General features: G+C 42.3%; 1 protein-coding gene across 1 annotated transcript in view; it reads right to left on the bottom strand.

Annotated features, from left to right (window-relative positions):
* RNF169 (ring finger protein 169) overlaps positions 1 to 22,221 on the bottom strand; it is a 103,757-nt gene that overhangs the window by 7,343 nt on the left and 74,193 nt on the right. The window contains exon 5 of the mRNA XM_021671804.2: positions 268 to 367. Within this exon, the coding sequence (XP_021527479.2) occupies positions 268 to 367 (100 nt within the window). The remainder of the gene's footprint in view (positions 1 to 267; positions 368 to 22,221) is intronic.

Here is a 22,221-nt window from a genome sequence, read left to right as displayed (position 1 = left end):
CTGCACACCAGCCTAGGTGACAGAGTGAGACTCTGTCTCTTAAAAAAAAAAACCGAGGGGGGTGGTTTCTCTAGTAGCTCTAATTCTACCCATCTGGCTACTAATTCAAACTTTCTTCCTTCACATCTGTTTGTGGACTTTTCCCACATAACTAGTATGCCTGAGCTCATTCTGCTTCTCTTCTGGAATAGTTTCTTTCATGACCATGTGCAGAGGAGGTGACGGGGCAGGCCTCACAAGCACTGGAGGTCTGTGGCCGAGGTGTACCTTGGCTTTGTTGGCTGGAGCTACTCTAAGTCTGCTCTTCGCTCTTTCCTGGGCTGTGTCACTACAGCTCTGACTCCTTTCCACCTTGGAGTTTAGCTTCCTAAAAAAGAATAAATAAAAGACAAGTAGTCAAAATTAGTCCATATACTAGGTAAGAAAAAAGGATAACAATCTCTTTTTGCTTTCTAAGCCACTCACCAAGAAAGAATTCCCTTGGGCAGCTACAATAGAAAATGAGTTAATTTATTAACAAAATACATTCTAAGAACAAACTCTGCCAAAAGAGAGTGTTCCAGAGAGAATATTTGATTCAAGCTTTTGTTTCCAACTTAGACCCTGCCAAAAGGAGGCAGAACCAATGGCTATTTTGAACATGCTTAGAGAGATGTAGAGATACTTCACTATCCTTAATAGGGTGGATACAATATTAAATCACCTTTACAAGCAACAGATTTTTTGTTTATTAGACCCAAACCTCTCCTCAAACAATCTGAATCAAACACAAAACAAATATTGTACTTACATGAATGCACAGCAGTGCACTAGATCTTTATGTACAGAGTAAAATTAAATGTAGTCTCTCCTTTAATCCATTACAATTGAGCTTTCAAAAGCCTAAATCCTAGGGATTTCAGAGATTTAAAGAACACATTTTTGTCTTTATCACATTGAGTTTATAACCCAAACCAAACTCCACAGTATTTGTATTCTATACTGAAGTCCACTACACTATAGCACAGTAAGTGCCATAAAAGAGCAGTTACTATGCAGCTAAACTTTCCAAGTGTTTTCTTCTAAGAGTTTGATAATTTTGGCTCTCAAGTTTAGGTCTTTGGTCCATCTTGAGTTAAATTTTATAACTCAAAATGGTGTGAAGTTTGAGTCCAACTTTATCCAGTTGTCCCAGGATCATATGTGAACATATGTTAGAATTATGTGCAGATGACTGACTGTCACCTGCATAAATATATGTCTGTTCACCAAGCACGTATCATATACTTACTATATGTATGCCAGACACTTATGGCCACTATCCAGGCACTGGGAATACAGAGAAGAATGAGACACACTCTAGGTCTTCAAGGAATCAGAGTCCAGTGGAGAGACAAATAAATAAATACAATACAGTCAATGGGCACAACAAAAGAAGTATGCACAGGAAGCAGAAATGGCATAAAAGAGAGAGTTCTTCATAACCTGGGATGAAGTGAGAGCTGGGTTGGAAATCCCTTCCTGTAAGCATGTTCATTTCAAAGGATAAACAGGAATTTGCCATAAGTAAATAATTATGCAGTCAATAGTTAATAAGTCTCATAGTTATGCAGATAATCTCAAAGAGAAATTATTTCTTCAAATGATTTGATTTCACTTTGGAATGGAATGCATCATATCTACTCTTTTGAAGCAAAAGCCTTGTTTTCAGAGTTCCACTATGCCAGCATTAGCTCAAAGAAAACTTGTAAAGCAGATAAAGTACTTTCCCAAGATGCCTCTCTTCTCCCTACATCTCTAGTGAAGGCATGTCCTACGCACTCATAAGGACTTCTACTCCAGTATTTCTGTTATTCCTCCCATCCTATGTCTTATAACCACGTAAGTGTTAACAGGAGAAAGAGGTGGCCAGCCTATATCACATGCTTGCATTTTACCCAGAAATTCAACATTTAACCCAAATGAAAGATGTGAAAGTTGTACTATCTAGTGGGAAATGACATTTTGGAACAGGTAGAATATTTCAACATTCTCCTACAAAAGCAGCTGTGTTGAAGTCAGCTTGATTGGTAGTTTACTTAAGAAAAAATAAAAGTGATGGGGGTGGATCCAAGATGGACAAACAGGAACAGCTCTGGAGTGCAGTTCCCAGCGAGAACAATGTAGACGCTACCGCAGGTGAGCCTCAGGCAAGCAGCGTCTAGAGTGGACCTCCAGTGTCCTACAGCAGAGGGGCCTGACTGTTAGAAGGAAAACTAAAAAACAGAAAGAAATAACTTCATCATCAACAAACAGGATGTCCACTCAGAGAACTCATCTGAAAATCACCAACTACAAAGACCACAGGTAGATAAATCTACAAAGATGGGAAGAAACCAGTGCAAAAAGGATGAAAACACCCAAAACCAGAACACCTCTCCTCCTCCAAGGGATCACAACTCATCACCAGCAAAGGAACAAAGCTGGATGAAGAATGGGTCTGATGAATTGACAGAAATAGGCTTCAAAAGGTGGGTAATAACAAACTTCTCTGAGCCAAAAGAACATGTTCTAACACAATGCAAAGTGTAAGGTTGGCTGCCTCGTGGGGCGTTCGGACACGCCCCCTCCCCTCGCAGGGCGTTCAGACAAGCCCCCTCCCCTTGCGGGGCGTTCGGACACGCCCCTTCCCCTCGCGGGGCGTTCGGACACGCCTCCTTCCTTTGCCGGGAGCTCAGACACGCCTCCCCCCCCCCCCCCCGGGAACCCGGGAAAAAAAGCCCCATCAGGACTTACCTGATACCATTTTGTCCCATCCAGGCTCCACTCCCTGCCTACTATTTTGTCCTATCTGGGCCCCACTCCCCACCATCCGGGTCCTACTCTCCTCCATTTTGTTTCATCCGGGTCCCACTCCCCTCCATTTTGTCCCACTCACCTTGGCCACAGCCAATCGGACGCCTCCACTCCCTATAAAACCCCGTGCCTGAGAGGAGTCTGCGCGACTTCTCCGGCCCTTCCTGTCCGGGCCGCAGAACCTCGTCTGGGAGCCTGAATAAAACCCCTTGCATTGGATTATTTTCGTGCTGGCCTCAGTTTCTTCATTTCGTCCTCGGCGAGAACAGACCTTACAGATGGTGCATTGGCCGGGAAGGAGTTGTAAGACCCCTCCCCGGGGAAACTGACTCCTCCATGCAGAGCCGGACCGGGAAGCTGCTGTTTGTTTCACCACAAGGTAAGACTTCTGTTACCCACTACCCCACCTGCTGCTTTCAGGGAGTCCCTGTCAGGAAACCGCTGCGCAGCGTCAGGGATTCCCACCGCCGCGGGGTCCGTGACCCCCGGCTTCCCTGCTGCGGGGTCCGTGACCCCCGGCTTCCCTCCCCACGGGTCCATGACCCCGGCAGGCCTCCCGCCGTGAGTCCGTGGCTCCGGCTTCCCTCCCTTCCTTCCCCACGGGTCCGTGACCCCAGGAGGCCTCCCGCCGCGAGTCCGTGAGGACTCCGGCTTCCTTCCCCACGAGTCCGTGACTCCAGTTTAGGACCTGAGTGTAAGAGGAGACGTCCCTACACTCTTGTTCTCTTCCCGTGAGGGGTATATTTAGGGTCAGGAATTTGAGGGAGACGTCCCCACTTTCCTGAACCCTCACCAGCAACCGAGGTGTGGGTACTCAGAAGCCTTGTTTAAGCAGCCCTGCCTCACGGCAGAGCCAAACCCCCGGCTCATACCAAATTTGTTGTTGTAAATTAGCCCATTTGGCATAAAAGGCTCCCGTTTTCTAAAAAAAACTGTATTTTCGGCTTTTTTTCTTTTTCTGTCTCTCTCTTTTAGCTTTCTCTCTTTCTCCCTTTCAAAATGGTGGCTGTACTACGCCCTTAAGATGGCGGCCGCTTCTCGCACTTAGCTTTCTCTTCCACCTAAGATGGCGGCAGCTTTCTATTAACTCTTTCTCCTGCTTTCTAGTAATTCTACTTTCTCCTGCTTTCTAGTAATTCTACTTTCTCCTGCTTTCTATTAACTCTACTTTCTCCCACTTTCTATTAATTCCTTCTATTAACTCTGCTTTTTCCCGCTTTCTATTAATTCTACTTTCTCCTGCTTTCTACTTTTAACTCTACCATCTCCTGCTTTCTACTTTAACTCTATTTTTCTCCTTTTTCTTCCTAATTCCGGAGTAAGTGAGTGAGTGAGTGAGTGAATGTATGTGTAGTCCCGTGGCCTAACAGTTACTGGGCTTGTGTGGGCCTCAACCTGCGGTTCCACAGGGACGTGACCAGGAAAGCATCAGACTGGTCTCCCATCTGGGGGACACCCACCCTTTGTTTGTCAGTCTTGCATGTAGTACCGTCTTTATTGCAGCCATGTGGCACATAGCCCTGGCCATGTCTCTTCTTGGTTTCTGTCTAATTATGATTATTATAAACGTGCAGGCTTTCTGGTATCTTCATTCCCAACCCACCCTCTGTTCCTCTTGCACCACCACCAAGGTACTTCTAGCCAAAGAAACCTCCTCTTTGCCCTTAGCCCCTCCACCCTCCTCTTCCTTTTCTGACCCCGATGCGCCTGAGGAACTTTCCTTTCCACTGGCCCGACCCAATGATCCTCCACCTTATGATAAACCTCAAACCCCTTCAGCTCCTCCACCTCCTAATTACAACCTGGCCTCACCTGTTAGTGCTCACACCCGCTCGCGCAGTGCTCCTAACGATGAGGCCTCCCTCCTTTGCCCCCTCTGTGAGGTGGCCGGAGCAGAGGGCATTGTCCGAGTGCATGTTCCCTTCTCCCTCTCTGACCTATCGGCCATTGAGAAACGCCTAGGTTCTTTTTCCACCAACCCTACTGCTTACACCAAGGAATTCCGTTACCTTACTCAGACATATGATTTAACCTGGCATGACACGTTTGTCATCCTATCCTCCACCCTCACCCCAGACGAGCGTGACCGGATTTTTACAGCAGCCCGGGAACATGCTAATCAGGAACATCTTACTGATAACCAGATGCCAGTAGGTGCGGCAGCGATCCCAGAGGCTGACCCTAATTGGGACTATCAGGACGGTCGAGATGGCCGCCGCCGCCGAGACCAGATGCTACGGTGCCTCCTGGCGGGCATGCAAAACGCAGCCCAAAAGGTAGTCAATTATGATAAGTTAAGGGAAATAACTCAGGGACCTGATGAAAACCCAGCCATCTTCCTTGACCGCTTAACTAATGCTATGATCCTCCATAAACGGCTGGATCCGGCCTCCTCAGTAGGAGCTACGGTCCTAGCCACCCACTTTATCTCCCAGTCGGCGGCTGATATAAGGAGGAAACTTAAAAAAGCTGAGGAGGGCCCCCAGACTCCCATGCGAGACCTGGTAAACATGGCATTTAAAGTTTTTAACGGCCAAGAGGATAAGGATGAGGCCACCCGACAGGCCCACTTAAGGCAGAAAGTTGGCCTCCAAACCCGAGCTCTTGTAGCGGCCCTGAGGCCGGCAGCCCACCGAACATCTGGTGAGGGAGGTCCATTGAAACCCTTCTGAAATGCTTCAAGGGCCCCGCCCGGGTCCTGTTATAGATGTGGTCGAGAAGGACATTGGGCCCGGGAGTGCCCCGTCCTCGACCACCCCCTGGACCTTGCCCAGATTGCAAACGAACTGGACACTGGAAGGTTGATTGCCCGTCCCGGACCAAAGGCCCACTCCCTGCACCTCTATGTGGAGAGCAGGCCGGTCTGCAGGAGGCAGTCCCTTCACCTAAATTTCTTGGCCTTCTGGATGACTGATGCAGTCCGGACTTGAGGACTCCCATCACCCTTGCCGAGTCCAGGGTAAAGCTACAGGTAGCAGGTAAGTCCTTTTATACCTTCCTACTCAGGGCCTAGCATACCTTCCCAGGTCTTGGTCATGGGAGTTGATGGAAGGCTTTCCTATCCCAACCAAACCCCTCTCCTAACCTGTCTCCTCAAGGGACACCCCTTCTCTCACTCCTTTTTCTACCTCCTAACCTTTGTAGATACCTTTTCAGGTTGGATTGAAGCCTTCCCTACCTCTCGTGAAACAGCAGATACGGTAGCATCCATTCTTATTCAAGAGATCATCCCCCGCTTTGGCCTACCTGCCACCATCCAGTCAGACAACGGTCCAGCATTCATAGCCCAGGTAGTCCAGCTGGTCGTCAAGTCTCTCAACATCTCCTGGAAACTACACATCCCCTACCACCCTCAGTCATCGGGTAAGGTCGAACGGGCCCACGGCATTCTCAAAGACCATTTGGCCAAACTGACCATTGAGGTAAAACTTTCTTGGCCTACTCTCCTACCTCTTGCTCTAGCCCGGATCCGAGCCACCCCACGGGAACCAACGGGCCTTAGTCCCTTTGAGTTGCTGTACAGCCGACCCTTTCTGGTCTCTCATAATTTCCCGGTGGAACCACCTCCCCTAGCCACCTACCTTCCCTATCTGTCTCTCCTCCGCCACTTACTCAGGGAGCATGCAGATCGTGCTCTCCCCGTTGTTCCAGGGCCTGGAGACACGCACCCGGCAGCACCCCTTCAGCCAGGTGACAGTGTTCTCCTCCGGGAGCTCCAGCCAGGATCTCTGCAGCCCAGGTGGTCAGGACCCCACGTTGTTATCCTGACCACCCCCACGGCTGCCAAGCTCCTGGGTCACAACCCATGGTATCATGTGTCCCGCCTTAAACCAGCACCGCAAAATGACCAGTGGAAATCCAAATCCCTGGGCCCCATTCGCCTTCGCCTCACCCGCTGCCCCTGCCCGTCAACTCCTGATCCTTCAAATTCTCCTTGTAACATTTCTTCTAATATCTCCCCTTAAAGCCAGCCCCTACTATGCCTGGCGATTCTACTTGCAGGAATCCTGGAAACAAGGCCCTACCACTAGAACCCAATACAACGCTACCAGTTCGTATGCAAGAAGTTAGACGTGTCCACCTCTTCAGTCGAGGTGCCAGCCGACTGACCTGTCCCCCTTACTTCACCCCTATTCAGCAGGAAGTAGTCAGAAAGAGCGGCGCCCTCTATCTATCATCAAAAGGTCGGAATGTAAGGTTGGCTGCCTCGTGGGGCGTTCGGACACGCCCCCTCCCCTCGCGGGGCGTTCAGACACGCCCCCTCCCTCGCGAGACGTTCGGACACGCCCCTTCCCCTCGCGGGGCGTTCGGACACGCCTCCTCCCCTCGCGGGGAGTTCGGACACGCCTCCTTCCTTTGCCGGGAGCTCAGACACGCCTCCCCCCCCCCCCGGGAACCCGGGAAAAAAAGCCCCATCAGGACTTACCTGATACCATTTTGTCCCATCCAGGCTCCACTCCCTGCCTACTATTTTGTCCTATCTGGGCCCCACTCCCCACCATCCGGGTCCTACTCCCCTCCATTTTGTTTCATCCGGGTCCCACTCCCCTCCATTTTGTCCCACTCACCTTGGCCAAAGCCAATCGGACGCCTCCACTCCCTATAAAACCCCGTGCCTGAGAGGAGTCTGCGCGACTTCTCCGGCCCTTCCTGTCCGGGCCGCAGAACCTCGTCCGGGAGCCTGAATAAAACCCCTTGCATTGGATTATTTTCGTGCTGGCCTCAGTTTCTTCATTTCGTCCTCGGCGAGAACAGACCTTACACAAAGAAACTAAGAACCTTGATAAAAGGTTTCATGAACTGCTAATGAGAATAAACAGCTTACAGAAGAATACAAATGACTTCATGGAGCTGAAAAACACAACACGAGAACTTCACAAAGCATACACAAGTTTCAATAGCCGAATCAACCAAGCAGAAGAAAGGTTATTAGAGATTGAAGATCAACTCAATGAAATAAAACGAGAAGGCAAGAATAGAGAAAAAAGAGTGAAAAGAAATGAACAAAGCCTCCAAGAAATATGGGATTATGTGAAAAGACCTAATCTACCTGAATGTGACAGAGAGAATGAATCCAAACGGGAAGACACTCTTCAGGATATTAACCAGGAGAACTTCCCCAACCTAGCAAGGCAGGCCAATATTCAAGTCCAGGAAATACAGAGAACACCACAAAGGTATTCCTCAAGAAGAGCAACCCCAAGTCACATAATCGTCAGATTCACCAGGGTTGCAATGAAGGAAAAAATGCAAAGGGCAGCCAGACAGAAACGTCAGGTTACCCACAAAGGGAAGCCCATCAGACTCACAGCGGATCTCTCAGCAGAAACCCTACAAGCCAGAAGAGAGTGGGGGCCAATACTCAACATCCTTAAAGAAAAGAACTTTCAACCTAGAATTTCATATCTAGGCAAATTAAGCTTCATAAGTGAAGGAGAAATAAAATTATTTACGAACAAGCAATTGCTGAGAGATTTCGTCACCACCAGGCCTGCGTTACAAGAGTTCCTTCTTGAAAGCACTAAACGTAGAAAGGAATAACAAGTACCCGCCACTCCAAAAACGTAACAAATGGTAAAAAGAATCGACACAATGAAAAAACTGCGTCAACTAATGGGCAAAACAACCAGCTGGCATCAAAATGGTAGGATCAAGTTCACACATAACAATATTAACAAATGTAAATGGGCTAAATGCCCCAATCAAAAGACACAGACTGGCAAATTGGATAAAAAGTCAAAACTCATAGGTGTGCTGTATCCAGGAAACGCATACAAGGACACACATAGGCTCAAAATAAAGGGATGCAGGAAGATTTACCAAGCAAATGGAGAGCAAAAAGAAAAGCAGGAGTTGCAATCCTAGCCTCTGATAAAACAGACTTTAAACCAACAAAGATCAAAAGAGACAAAGAAGGGCACTGCATAATGGTAAAAGGATCAATGCAAAAAGAAGAGCTAACGTTCCTAAATATATATGCACCCAATACAGGAGCACCCAGATACATAAAGCAAGTTCTTAACGACTTGCAGAGACTTAAGACTCTCACACAATAATAGTTGGGGGCCTTTAACACTCCACCGTCAGTATTAGACAGATCAACGATACAGAAAATTAACAAGGATATCCAGGACTTGAACTCAGATCTGGACCAAGGAAACCTAATAGACATATACAGAACTCTCCACTGCAAATCCACAGAATATACATTCTTCTCAGCACCACATCACACCTACTCTAAAATTGACCACATAATTGGAAGTAAATAACTCCTCAGCAAATGCAAAAGAATGGAAATCATAACAAACAGTCTCTCAGATGACAGTGCAATCAAATTAGAACTCAGGATTAAGAAACTAACTCAGAACCACACAACTCCATGGAAACTGAACAACTTGCTCTTGAATGTTGACTGGATAAACAATGAAATGAAGGCAGAAATAAAGATGTTCTTTGAAACCAACGACAATGAAGACACAACGTACCAGAATCTCTGGGACATATTTAAAGTAGTGTCTAGAGGGAAATTTATAGCAATAAATGTCCACATGAGAAGCAAGGACAGATCTAAACTCGACACCCTATCATTGAAATTGAAAGAGCTAGAGGAACAAGATAAAAAAAACTCAAAAGTGAGCAGAAGACAAGAAGTAACTAAGATCAGAGCAGAACTGAAGGAGATAGAGACACAAAAAACCCTTCAAAAAATTAATAAATCCAGGAGCTGGTTTTTTGAAAAGATCAACAAAATAAACAGACCACTAGCCAGACTAATAAAAAGGAAAAGAGAGAAGAATAAAATAAAGGCAATAAAAAATGATAAAGGGGATATCACCACCAATTCCACAGAAATACAAACTACCATCAGAGATTACTACAAACAACTCTATGCACACAAACCAGTAAACCTGGAAGAAATGGATAAATTCCTGGACACTTGCACCCTCCCAAGACTAAGAAGTCAAAACCCTGAATAGACCAATAACAAGGGCTGAAGTTGAGGCAGTAATTAACAGCCTACCAACAAAAAAAAAGCCCAGGTCCAGACGGGTTCATAGCCGAATTCTACCAGACATACAAACAGGAGTTGATACCATTCCTTCTGAAACTATTCCAAACAATACAAAAAGAGGGAATCCTTCCCAAATCATTTTATGAGACCAATATTATCCTGATACCAAAATCCAGCAGAGACTCAACAAAAAAAGAAAACTTCAGGCCAGTATCCACGATGAACATAGATGCAAAAATCTTCAATAAAATACTGGCAAACCTAATGCAACAGCACATCAAAAAGCTTATCCATCACGATCAAGTAGGCTTCATTCTGGGGATGCAGTGCTGGTTCAACATACACACGTCTATAAATGTAATCCACCACATAAACAGAACCAAAGACAAAAACCACTTGATTATCTCAATTGATGCAGAGAAGTCCTTCGACAAAATTCAACAGCCCTTTATGCTAAAAACTCTCAATAAACTACATATCGGCAACATATCTCAAAATAATAAAAGCTATTTATGACAAACCCACAGCCAATATCATACTGAATGGGTAAAAACTGGAAGCAGTCCCTCTGAAATCTGGCACTAGACAAGGATGCCCTCTCTCACCACTCCTATTCAATATAGTATTGGAAGTTCTAGCCAGAGCAATTAGGCAAGAAAAAGAGACAAAGGGTATTCAATTAGGAAAGGAGGAAGTTAGATTTTCTCTATTTGCAGACAACATGATTGTATATTTAGAAGACCCCATCGTCTCAGCCCAAAATCTCCTTAAACTGATAAGCAACTTCAGCAAAATCTCAGGATACAAAATCAATATGCAGAAATCACAAGTATTCCCAAACACCAATAACAGACTTAAAGAGAGCCAAATCAAGAACGAACTGCCATTCACAATTGCTACAAAGAGAATAAAATACCTAGGAATACACCTAACAAAGGGTGTAAAGGACGTCTTCAAGGAGAACTACAAACCACTGCTCAAGGAAATAAGAGAGGACACAAACAGATGGAAAAACAGTCCATGCTCATGGTTAGGAAGAATCAATACTGTGAAAATGGCCATATTGTCCAAAGTAATTTATATATTCAGTGCTATCCCCATCAAGCTACCTATGACACTCTTCACAGAACTGGAAAAAAACACCTTAAATTTCACATGGAACCAAAAGAGAGCCTGCATAGCCAAGACAATTCTAAGCAAAAAGAACAAAGCCAGAGGCATCACACTACCTGACTTCAAACTATGCTACAAGGCTACAGTAATCAAAACAGATTTTTTGGTACTGGTACCAAAACAGAGATATAGACCAATGGAACAGAACAGAGGCCTCGTAGGCAATGCCACACATCTACAACCATCTGATCTTTGACAAAACTGACAAAAGTAGACAATAGGGAAAGGATTCCCTGTTTAATAAATAGTGTTGGGAAAACACTCTAGTCATGTGCAGAAAGCAGACACCTTACACTACAATTAACTCCAGATGGATTAAAGACTTAAACATAAGGCCTAACACCATAAAAACCCTAGAAGAAAACCTAGGCAAAACCATTCAGGACATAGGCATAGGCAAGGACTTCATGACTAAAACACCAAAAGCATTGGCAACAAAAGCCAAAATAGACAAATGGAATCTAACTAAACTCCAGAGCTTCTGCACAGCAAAAGAAACAATCATTAGAGTGAACCAGCAACCAACTGAATGGGAAAAAAATTCTGCAATCTACCCATCTGACAAAGGGCTAATATCCAGAATCTACAAAGAACTAAAACAGATTTACAAGAAAAAAACAAACACATTCAAAAGTTGGCAAAGGACATGAACAGACACTTTTCAAAAGAAGACATTTATGGGGCCAAGAAACATGAAAAAATGCTCATCATCACTGGTCATTACAGAAATGCAAATCAAAACCACATTGAGATACCATCTCATGCCAGTTAGAATTGCGATCATTAAAAAACCTGGAGACAACAGATGCTGGAGAGGATGTGGAGAAATAAGAACACTTTTACACTGTTGGTGGGAGTGTAAATTAGTTCAACCATTGTGGAAGACACTGTGGCAATTCCTCAAGGACCCAGAAATAGAAATTCCATTTGACCCAGCAATCCCATTACTGGGTATATATCCAAAGGATTATAAAGCATTCTATTATAAAGACCCACACACACATGTTCATTGTGGCACTGTTTACAATAGCAAAGACCTGGAACCAACCCAAATGCCCATCGATGATAGACTGGACAAGAAAAATGTGGCACATATACACCATGGAATACTATGCAGCCATAAAAAAACAATGAGTTTGTGTCCTTTGTAGGCACATGGATGAAACTGGAAACCATCATTCTCAGCAAACTGACACAAGAACAGAAAAACACCACATGTTCTCACTCACAGGCGAGTGTTGAACAATGAGAACACATGGACACAGGGAAGGGAGCATCACACACTGGGGTCTGTTGCGGGGGAAAAGGGGAGGGACAGCAGGGGGTAGGGAGGTTGGAGAGGGATAACAGAGTGAGAAATGCCAGATACAGGTGATGGGGGGATGGAGGAAGCAAACCACATTGCTGTGTATGTACCTATGCAACAATCCTGCATGTTTTGCACATGTACCTCAGAACCTAAAGTGCAATAAAATATATATATATGTAAATTGATACTCATTTCCATCCCTAGAAGTCACAGAAACTGTGAGTGGTGTTAAGCCACCCAGAGAAGCATACTGTATGGCAGATTAAAATGCTGTGGTAAATAATATATACCTTGGGTTAGAAGTGAAGTAAAGTTGAGAGAGACAGCATTGTTACTTCAAATATATGAATTGTTTGGTGTGATTCCATTGGTGAAACAAGTAGATAATAAGAGGAAAAGCTTTCTGATCAACCTAAAAAAGACCTTTGTAACTTTCAATAGTCAGAGCAGTTCACTGACAGTTGCCTGGGGAGACACTGAGCTCCATGCCATTAGAGGTATTCAAACTGAGGCTGGATCTAGACCTTAAGTTCCAAATATTACATAGTTAAGAAACAGCCTAATATAATTTTTAAAAACAGACTATAAATCCATTTTTTCAGGTGTAAAACAGTCAAATTGAAAGTCACTGTTTTCAAGCCTACATTACCAGATACACAAATGACAACTACCTGTAGTCGGGGAGAACATCTTCACATGCCCCATAAACTCCATTTTGGCAAAAGAAAAGGCTCAGGGAGGAAACACTTGCAGTGACCAAGCAATGAAGAAATCTTAAAGACGTTTCTGACAATCTAAAATCTTTTTGGTAAACTTTAGTATAGTTGAAATTGTCATTACCTCTCCCATTCATCTGATCAACAGACTTTACTGAGCACCAACTCTGTGCAAAGCATTAGAGACAGACTCATCAAAAAATAACCTTCACTGAAAAGAAGCATCTAGTCACTGAGGTCCACCACTCTATAGCTTAAGTGCTGTAAGAGAGCAGTTATCATACAACTGAACTCCTCAAGTGTTTTCTTCTAAGAGTTTTATAGTTTAAGCTCTTACATTTAGGTCTTTGATCCATCTGGAGTTCATTTTTGTATGTGGTATGAGGTTGGGGTCCTACTTCATTCTTTTGCATGTAGATATCCAGTTATCCCAGTACCATATGTAAAGTGACTATTCTATCGTCACTGAATGGTCTTGGCACCCTTGCTGAAAATTAATTGACCATAGATGTATGAGTTTACTTCTGGACTCTCAATTCTATTCCATTGATATAGATGTCTACCCTTATTCCACTACCAAACTGTTTTGATTGCTATACTTTGCAGTAAATTTTGAAATCAGGAGTTGTGAGTCTTCTACCTTTGTTCTTTTTTTATTTTCAAGATTATTTTGACTATTTGGGATCTTCTGAAAATTCATATGTGAATTTTAGTATGTTTGTCCATTTCTGCAAAAAGACCACTGGCATTTTAATAGGTGTTGCACTAAACCTGTAAAATGACTTCAAGAGTATTGCCATCTTAACAATCTTCTAATCCATGAGCAAAGGAGGTCTTTTGCTTTACTTAGATCTTCTTTCATTTCTTTCAGCAACATTTTGTAGTTTTCAGCATATAAGTCTTGTATTACTGTGGTTAAATTTATTCATAAGTATTCTATTTTTTGATGCTATCATAAATTGAATTGTTTTCATCGTTACCTTTTTTGGATTGCTCATTGCTAGTGTATAGAAATGCAACTGATTTTTGTTTGGTGGGCTTATATCCTGCAACTTTGATAAAATTGTCTATCAGCTTTAACAATTATTTCATGAATTCTTCAGGATTTTTTTGTGAATAACAGGCCATGTGTAAACAGAGATAGTACAATGTTGAACAAAAGTGGCAAGAGTACACATCATTTATCTTGTTCCTGCTATTGGGAGGAACATTTTGTCTTTTACCATTGAGTATGATGTTTGCTACGGGTTTTTCATAGATTCCTTTTATAAGGTTGATGAAGTTATCTTCCTACATGTTCAGCATTTTTCTCATGAAAAGGTATAAGATTTTGTCACTTTTTTTGTGTTTGTGTACTAAATTTTTTTCCCTTCATTCTACTAAAATGGTACATTACACTGATCTTCATATGTAGAAACACCTTTGCATTCTTGGGATAAATCCCACTGGTCATGGTGCATAATTCTTTTAAAATGCTGCTGGATTTTGTTGGCTGGTATTTTTGCTGAAGAATTTTGTATCTACATTCACAAGAGGTCTTGGTCTATAGTTTTCTTATGAAATCTTTGTCCGGCTTGGTATCAAGGTAATGCTTACCTCATAGAATATTTATTCTAATTTGGGGGGGAGTTTGAGGATTCATGTTAATTCTTCTTTAGATGTTTTGTAGAATCACCAGTGAAGCCATCTGATCCTGGGCTTTCATTGTTAGATGTTTTCTAAATTATGGGTTCAACCTTTTTACTTAATATAGGTCAATTCATATTTTCAACTTCCACTTAAGTTCAGGTATTTTAGATGTTTCTAGGAACTGGTACATTTCATCTAAATTATCTAATCTGTTGGCATAAAATTGTTCAGTTTTGTCTATAATCTTTCTTAATTCTATAAGGTCAGTAATGGTACCACTTTACTTCCTGATTTTAGTAATTTGAGTCTTCTCTTTTCTCTTGACCAGTCTAGTTAAAAGTCTGTCAATTTTGTTGATCTTACCAATGGAAACAACTTTTAGTTTCATTCATTCAATTGTTTTCCTATTCTCTGTTTATCTTCAATGTAATCTTTATTATTTCCTTCCTTTTATTTTCTGTATTTAGTCTGTGTGTTTAATCTTAGATCTTTTATAATATAGACTTTTACAGCTATAAATTTCCCTCTGAGCACTGCTTTCATTACATTCAGTAAGTTTTGATGTACTGGTTTTTGTTTTCTTTTTACTTTCATCTTTTTCCATTGTTTAAGTTCAAAGGTATATGTGCAGGATGTGCAGGTTTGTTACATAGCCAAACTTGTGTCATGGTGGTTTGCTGCACAGATCATCCCATCACCTAGGTATTAAGCCCAGCATCCATTAACTATTCTTCCTGATGCTCTCTCTCTTTCCACACCCCATCCTTGGACAGGCCCCAGTGTGTGTTGTTTCCCCACGTGTCCATGAGTTCTCATCATTTGGCTCCCGCTTTATAAATGAGAACATGCGGTGTTTGGGTTTCTGTTCCTGTGTTTGCTGAGGATGACGCCTTACACCTTCATCCATGCTCCTGCAAACGACACAATCTTGTTCCTTTTAACAGCTGCATAGTATTCTATTGGGGGTATATGTACTACATTTTCTTTATTCAGTCTATAACTGAAGGGTATGTAGGTTGGTTTCATGTCTTTGCTGTTGTGAACAGTGCTGCAATGAACATACACATGCATGTATTTTTATAAGAGAATGATACATATTCCTTTGCGTATATACCTAGTAATGAAATTGCCAAGTCAAATGGTATTTCTGCCTCTAGGATTTTTGAGGAATCACCACACTGTCTTCCACAATGGTTGAACTAATTTACACTCTCATCAACAGTGTAAGTGTTCCTTTTTCTCCACAACCATGCCAGCATCTGTTTTTTGACTTTTTGGTAACAGCCATTCTGACTGGTATGAGATGGTATCTCATTATGGTTTTGATTTGCATTTCTCTAATGATCAGTGATGCTGAGCTCTTTTTCATATGTTTGTTGGCCACATGTATGTCCATGTACGTCTTCTTTTGAGAAGTATCTATTCATCCACTGCCCACTTTTTAATGAGGTGACTTTTCAAAAAAAAATCTGTTTAAGTTCCTTGTTGATGCTGAATGTCAGATCTTTGTCAGATGGATGGACTGCAAAAATTTTCTCCCATTCTATAGGTTGTCTGTTCACTCTGATGACAGTTTCTTTTGCTGTGCAGAAGTTCTTTAGTTTACTAGATCTCATTTGTCAATTTTGCTTTTGCTGCAATTGCTTTTGGCATACTCGTCGTGAGACCTTTGCCCATACATATGGTCCTGAATGGTATTGCCTAGATTTTCTTCTAGGGTTTTTATACTTTTGGGTTTTACATTTCAGTCTTTAATCCATCTTGAGTTGATTTCTTTATATGATGTAAGGAAGGGGTCCAGTTTCAATTTTCTGCATCTGGTTAACCAGTTCTCCCAGTATCACTTATTAAACAGGAAATTCTTTTCCCATGGTTTGTTTTTGTCAGGTTTATCTAAGATCAGATTGTTGTAGGTGTGTGGTCTTATTTCTGGATTCTCTATTCTGTTCCATTGGTCTAAGTGTCTGTTCCTGTACCAATACAAGCTGTTTTGGTTACAATAACCTTGTAGTATAGTTTGAAGTTTGATAGTGTGATTTCTCTGGCTTTTTTCTTCTTGCTTAGAATTGTCTTGACTATTCAGATTCCATACGAATTTTAAAAGTTTTTGGTTCCATATGAACTTAAAACTGGTTTTTCCTAATTCTGAGAAGAATGCCAATGGTAGTTTAATGTGAATAGGATTGAATCTATAAATTGCTTTGGGCAGTATGGCCATTTTAACGACATTAATTCTTCCTATCCATGAGCATGCAATGTTTTTCCATTTGTGTCGTCTCTGATTTCTCTGAGCAGTGGTTTGTAGTTCTCCTTGAAGAGGTCCTGCCTTCCCTTGTTAGCTGTATTTCTAGGTATTTTATTCTTTTTGTGCCAATTCTGAATGGGAGTTCATTCATGATTTGGCTCTCTGGTTGCCTGCTACTGGTGTATAGGAATGCTAATGATTTTTGCACAATGATTTTGTATCCTGAGATTTTGCTACTTATCAGATTAAGAAGCTTTTGGGTTGAGATGATGGTGTTTTCTAGATATAAATCATGTCATTGGCAAACAAAGACAGTATGACTTCCTCTCTTCCTATTTGAATACGCTTTATTTCTTTCTCTTGCCTGGCTGTCCTGGCTAGAACTTCCCATACTATACAAAATAGGAGCGGTGAGAGAGGGCATCCTTCTTTTGTGCCTATTTTAGGAGAATGCTTTCAGCTTTTGCCCATTCAGAATTCTATTGGCTGTGGGTCTGGCAAGATATGGCTCTTATTATTTTGAGGTGTGTTCCTTCAATACCTAGTTTATTGAGTTTTTAACATGAAGGGATGTTGAATTTTATTGAAGGCCTTTCTACATCTATTGAGATCATCATATGGTTTTGTCTTTAGTTCTGTTTATGTGAAGAATCACATTTATTGATTTGCACTATGTTGAACCAACCTTGCATCCCAGGTGACATGGTTAGGTTTTGTGTCCCCACCCAAATCTTATCTTGAATTATAATCCCTGTAACAGATTCACAAAGAGATGGTCTGGAATTGGAACTTATGTTTAAAAGGGAAGCAGAGCATAAATGTTTGGAAAATTTGCAGTCTGATAGAGCAACAGAAAACAAAAACTCAGCTGCATAAATTTGTGTAAGTAATGAAGAGCCAAATGTTAACCACCAAGACAGTGGGGAAAATGTCTCCAGGGCATGTCAAAGTTTTTATATCAAGCCCTTCCATCACAGACCCGGAAAGCTAGGAGGAGAAAATGTTGCTTTGTGAAGTCTCAGAACTTAGTGCCCACGCCCCAGCTGTGGTTTAAAAGGGCCAATGTACAGATCAGGACATTGTTTCAGAGGGTTCAATCCCCAACCCTTGGTGGCTTACATGTGGTTTTTGGGCCTGTGGGTGCACAAAAGTGAAGAAATAAGGTTTGGGAACCTCCACCTAGATTACAGAGGATGTATGGAAATGCCTGGATGTCCAGGCAGAAGTCTGCTGCAGGGGTGGAGCCCTCATGGAAAACCTCTGCTAGGGCAGTGTGGAAGGGAAATGTGGGATTGGAGCCCCCACACCAAGTCCCCAATGGAGCTGTAAAAAACCAGACCCAAGAATGGTAGATCCACCAACAGCTTGCACTGTGCACCTGAAAAAGCCATAGACATTGAATGCCAGCCCATGAAATCAGCCAGCAGGGGAAATGTACCCTGCAAAGCCAAAGGGGCAGAGCTGCTCAAGACCATGGAAGCCCACCTCTTGCATCAGCATGACCTGGATGTGAGACATGGAGTCAAAGCAGATCATTTCAGGCCTTTAAGATCTGGCTGCTCTGCTGGATTCTGGACTTGCATGGGGCCTGCAGCCCCTTCCTTTTGGCCAATTTCTCCCATTTGGAATAGGTGTATTTACCCAATGCCCATACCCTTATAGTATGTATAAAGTAACTAACTTGCTCTTGATTTTACAGGCTCATAGGTAGCAGGGACTTGCCTTGTCTCAGGTGAGAGTTTGTATTTGGACTTTTGGATTAATGCTGAAATGTGTTAAGATTTTGGAGGACTGTTGGAAAGGCTTGATTGTGTTTTGAAATGTGAGGACATGAGACTTAGGAGCAGTCAATCTCCCAATGATATGGTTGGAACGATATGGTTAGGCTTTGTGTTCCCACCCAAATCTCATCCTGAATTATAAACCTCATAATCCCCATGTGTCAAGGGAGAGTCCAGGTGGTGGTAACCGAATCACGGGGATGGTTTTCCCCATGCTGTTCTCGTGATAGTGAGTTCTCATGAGATCTGATGGTTTTATTTATTTATGAGGTGGGGTCTTGCTTGTCGCCCAGGCTGGGGTGCAATGGCTCAATCTTTGCTGTGACATCCACCTCCCAGGTTCAAGCAATTCTCATGTCTCAGCCTCTGTAGTAGCTGGGATTACAGGCACCTGTCACCACATCTGGCTATTTTTATTTTTAGCACAAATGGGGTTTTGCTATGCTGGGTTTCACTATGGTGGCCAGGCTGATCTTGAACTCCTGACTTCAAGTGATCTACCCACCTTGGCCAGATCCCACACCTGCTGGGATTACAGGTGTGAGTCATTGCTCCTGGCTAAGATCTGATGGTTTTATAAGGGCCTCCTCCCCCTTCATTCATTCACTCCCTCCTGCCACCTTGTGAAGAAGGTACCTGCTTTGCCTTCTGCCATTATTGTAAGTTTTCTGAGGCCTCCCCACCACATGGAACTGTGAGTCAATTAAACTTCTTTTCTTTATATATTATCCAGTCTCAGGCATTTCTTTACTACAGTGTGAAAACAGCCTAATACACAGGGAATGAAGTCTACTTGATCATGATGGATAAGCTTTTTGATGTACTGCTGGATTTGGTTTGCCAGTATTTTATTAAGGATTTCTGCATCGGTGTTTATCAAGGATACTGGCATGAAGTTTTCTTTTTTTGTTTTTCTATCTCCGCCAGGTTTTGGAATCAGGATGATGTTGGCCTCAGAATGATTTAGGATGGACTCTCTCCTTTTCAATTTTTTGGGAATAGTTTCTGTAGAAATAGCACCAACTTTTCACCATACCTATAGTAGAATTCAGCTGTGAATATCTTGTCCTGGACTTTTTTTGGTTGGTAGGCTACTCCTTACTGCCTCATTTTCAGAACTCATTATTGGTCTATTTAGGGATTCAATTTCTTACTGGTTCAGTCTTAAGGGTGCATATATCCAGGAAGGTTTTTATTTTCATTCCTCTCAAAGTATTTTCTAATTTCTCTTGTGACTTCTTCTTTGGCCCACTGGTTTTAAAGAATGTGTTGTTTCATTTCCACAAATCTGTTAATTTTCCAGTTTTCTTCCTGTTACCAATTTCTAGTTTCATTCCATTGTGGTCAAAAATATAGCTTTTATTATTCTGACCCTTAAAATATATTGATACTTGTTTTATGGCCTAACGTACAGTCTATTTTGGAGAATATTCCACATGCACTCCAGAAGAATGTGTGTTCTGATGTTGTTGGGTAGAGTGCTCCATTTGTCTGTTATGTCTAACTGGTATAGTTATACATTATTGTTCAAGTCTTCTATGTCTTTATTTATCTTTAATCCATATGTTCTATCCATTATTGAGAGTGGGCATTTAAGTCTCCCAACTTATATTGTTGATATATCTATTACTCCCTTCGATTCTGCCTGGCTTTGCTTCATATGTGTTTATAATTGTTATATCTCCTTTTTGAATTGATTCTTCTTGTTGAGTTGACCCATTTATCATTACATAATGTATTTCTTTGTCTTCTGTAACAATTTTTAACGTAAAGTCTATAATGACTGATATTAGTATAGCAACTCCAGCTCTTTTGTTTACTGTTTGTATGAAATATCTTTCCATCCTTCCACCATTAAGCTGTTTCTGCCTTTGGATCTAAGATGCATCTCAGCATATATCTGAATCTTTTTTTTTTTTTTTTTTGGAGATGGAGTGTCACTCTGTTGCCTGGCACAGAGTTGCAGTGGCACAATCTCGGCTCACTGCAACCTCTGCCCCTGGGTTCAAGTGATTCTTCTGCCTCAGCCTCTTGAGTAACTGGAATTACAGGCACATGCCACCACACCCTGCTAATTTTTTTTGTATTTTTAGAGAAGGGGCTTCACCACGTTAGGCTGGTTTCAAACTCCTGACCTGGTGATCCACCCACCTCAGCCTCCCAAAGTGCTGTGATTACAGATGTGAGCCACCACTCCCAGCCTATCTGAATCATTTTTTTAAAAATCCATTCTCCCAATCTCTTCCTCTTAATTGCAGAGCTTAATCAATTTACATTTAATGTAACTGCTGATAAAGAAGGACTTCTGCTATTTGTTTTCTAGGTCTTAAACAGGCATCTCTTTCTTTCTTGTCCTTTGCTTTATTGTACATTGCTGATATTGCATTTTTTACAAACTGAAGGTTCATGGCAACTCTGCATCAAGCAAGTCTATTAGCATCACGTTTCCAACAGCATGTGCTCACTTCTTGACTGCATCACATTTTGGTAATTCTAACAATACTTCAAACTTTTTCATGATTATTATATCTGGTATAGTGATTTGTGATCTTAATATTAGTGACTATCATAACTGTTCAAGGACATCCCATACAGGATCTTTTCAATACAGTGAACTTAATTGATAAATGTTATGTGTGTTCCAAATGCTACACTGACCAGCTGTCCCTTGTCTCTCTCCCCTTCCTCAGTCTTCTCTATCCCCTGAGGCAAAATGATACTAAAATCAGGGCAATTCATAACCTTACAATGGCCTCTAAGTGTTCATGTGAAAGGAAGATTCCCACTTATCTCATTTTAAATCAAAAGCTAAAAATAATTAGGCTTAGTGAAGAAAGCATCTCAAAAGCCAAGAAAGGCCAAAAGCTAGGCTTCTTGGGCAAAACAGCCAAGTTGTGCGTGCAAAGAAAAAATTCTTAAAGGAAATTAGAAGTGCTACTCCCATGAAGACATGAATGGTAAGAAAGAAAACTGTCTTATTGCTGGTATGAAGAAAGTTTTAGTGGTCTAGACAGAAGATCAAACCAACTGCAACAACCTCTTCAACCAAAGCCTAGTCCAGAGCAAGGCTCTAACTCTTCAATTGTATGAAGGCTGAGAGAATTGAGGAAGCTGCAGCAGAAGAGTCTGAAGCTAGCAACAGAACTTGGTTCACAAGGTTTAAGGTTTCCATAACATAAAAGTACAAGATGAAACAGCAAGTGCTGACAGAGAAGATGCAGCAAGTTATCCACAAGATGTAGCTAAGATCATGGATGAAAACAGGGCCAGGCATGATGGCTCACACCTGTAATCCCAGCGCTTTGGGAGACTAAGGTGGCAGGATCACTTGAGGCCAGGAGTTCAAGACCAGCCTGGGCAACAGAGGAAGACCCCATCTCTACAAAAAAAAACCTCTTTTTAATCAGCTGGGTATGATGTCATGTGCCTGTACTCCTACCTACTTGGGAGGATGAGGCAGGAAGATAGCTTGAGCTCAGGAGTTTGAGAATGCAGTGAGCTGTGATCATGTCACTGCACTCCAGCCTGGGCAAAAGAGTGAG

This window comes from Aotus nancymaae, unplaced genomic scaffold (assembly GCF_030222135.1).
Source record: "Aotus nancymaae isolate 86718 unplaced genomic scaffold, 86718_ANA_hifiasm-v0.15.2.pri h1tg000059l, whole genome shotgun sequence".
Lineage (NCBI taxonomy): Eukaryota > Metazoa > Chordata > Mammalia > Primates > Aotidae > Aotus > Aotus nancymaae.
This window is presented reverse-complemented; position numbering and strand designations above follow the sequence as displayed.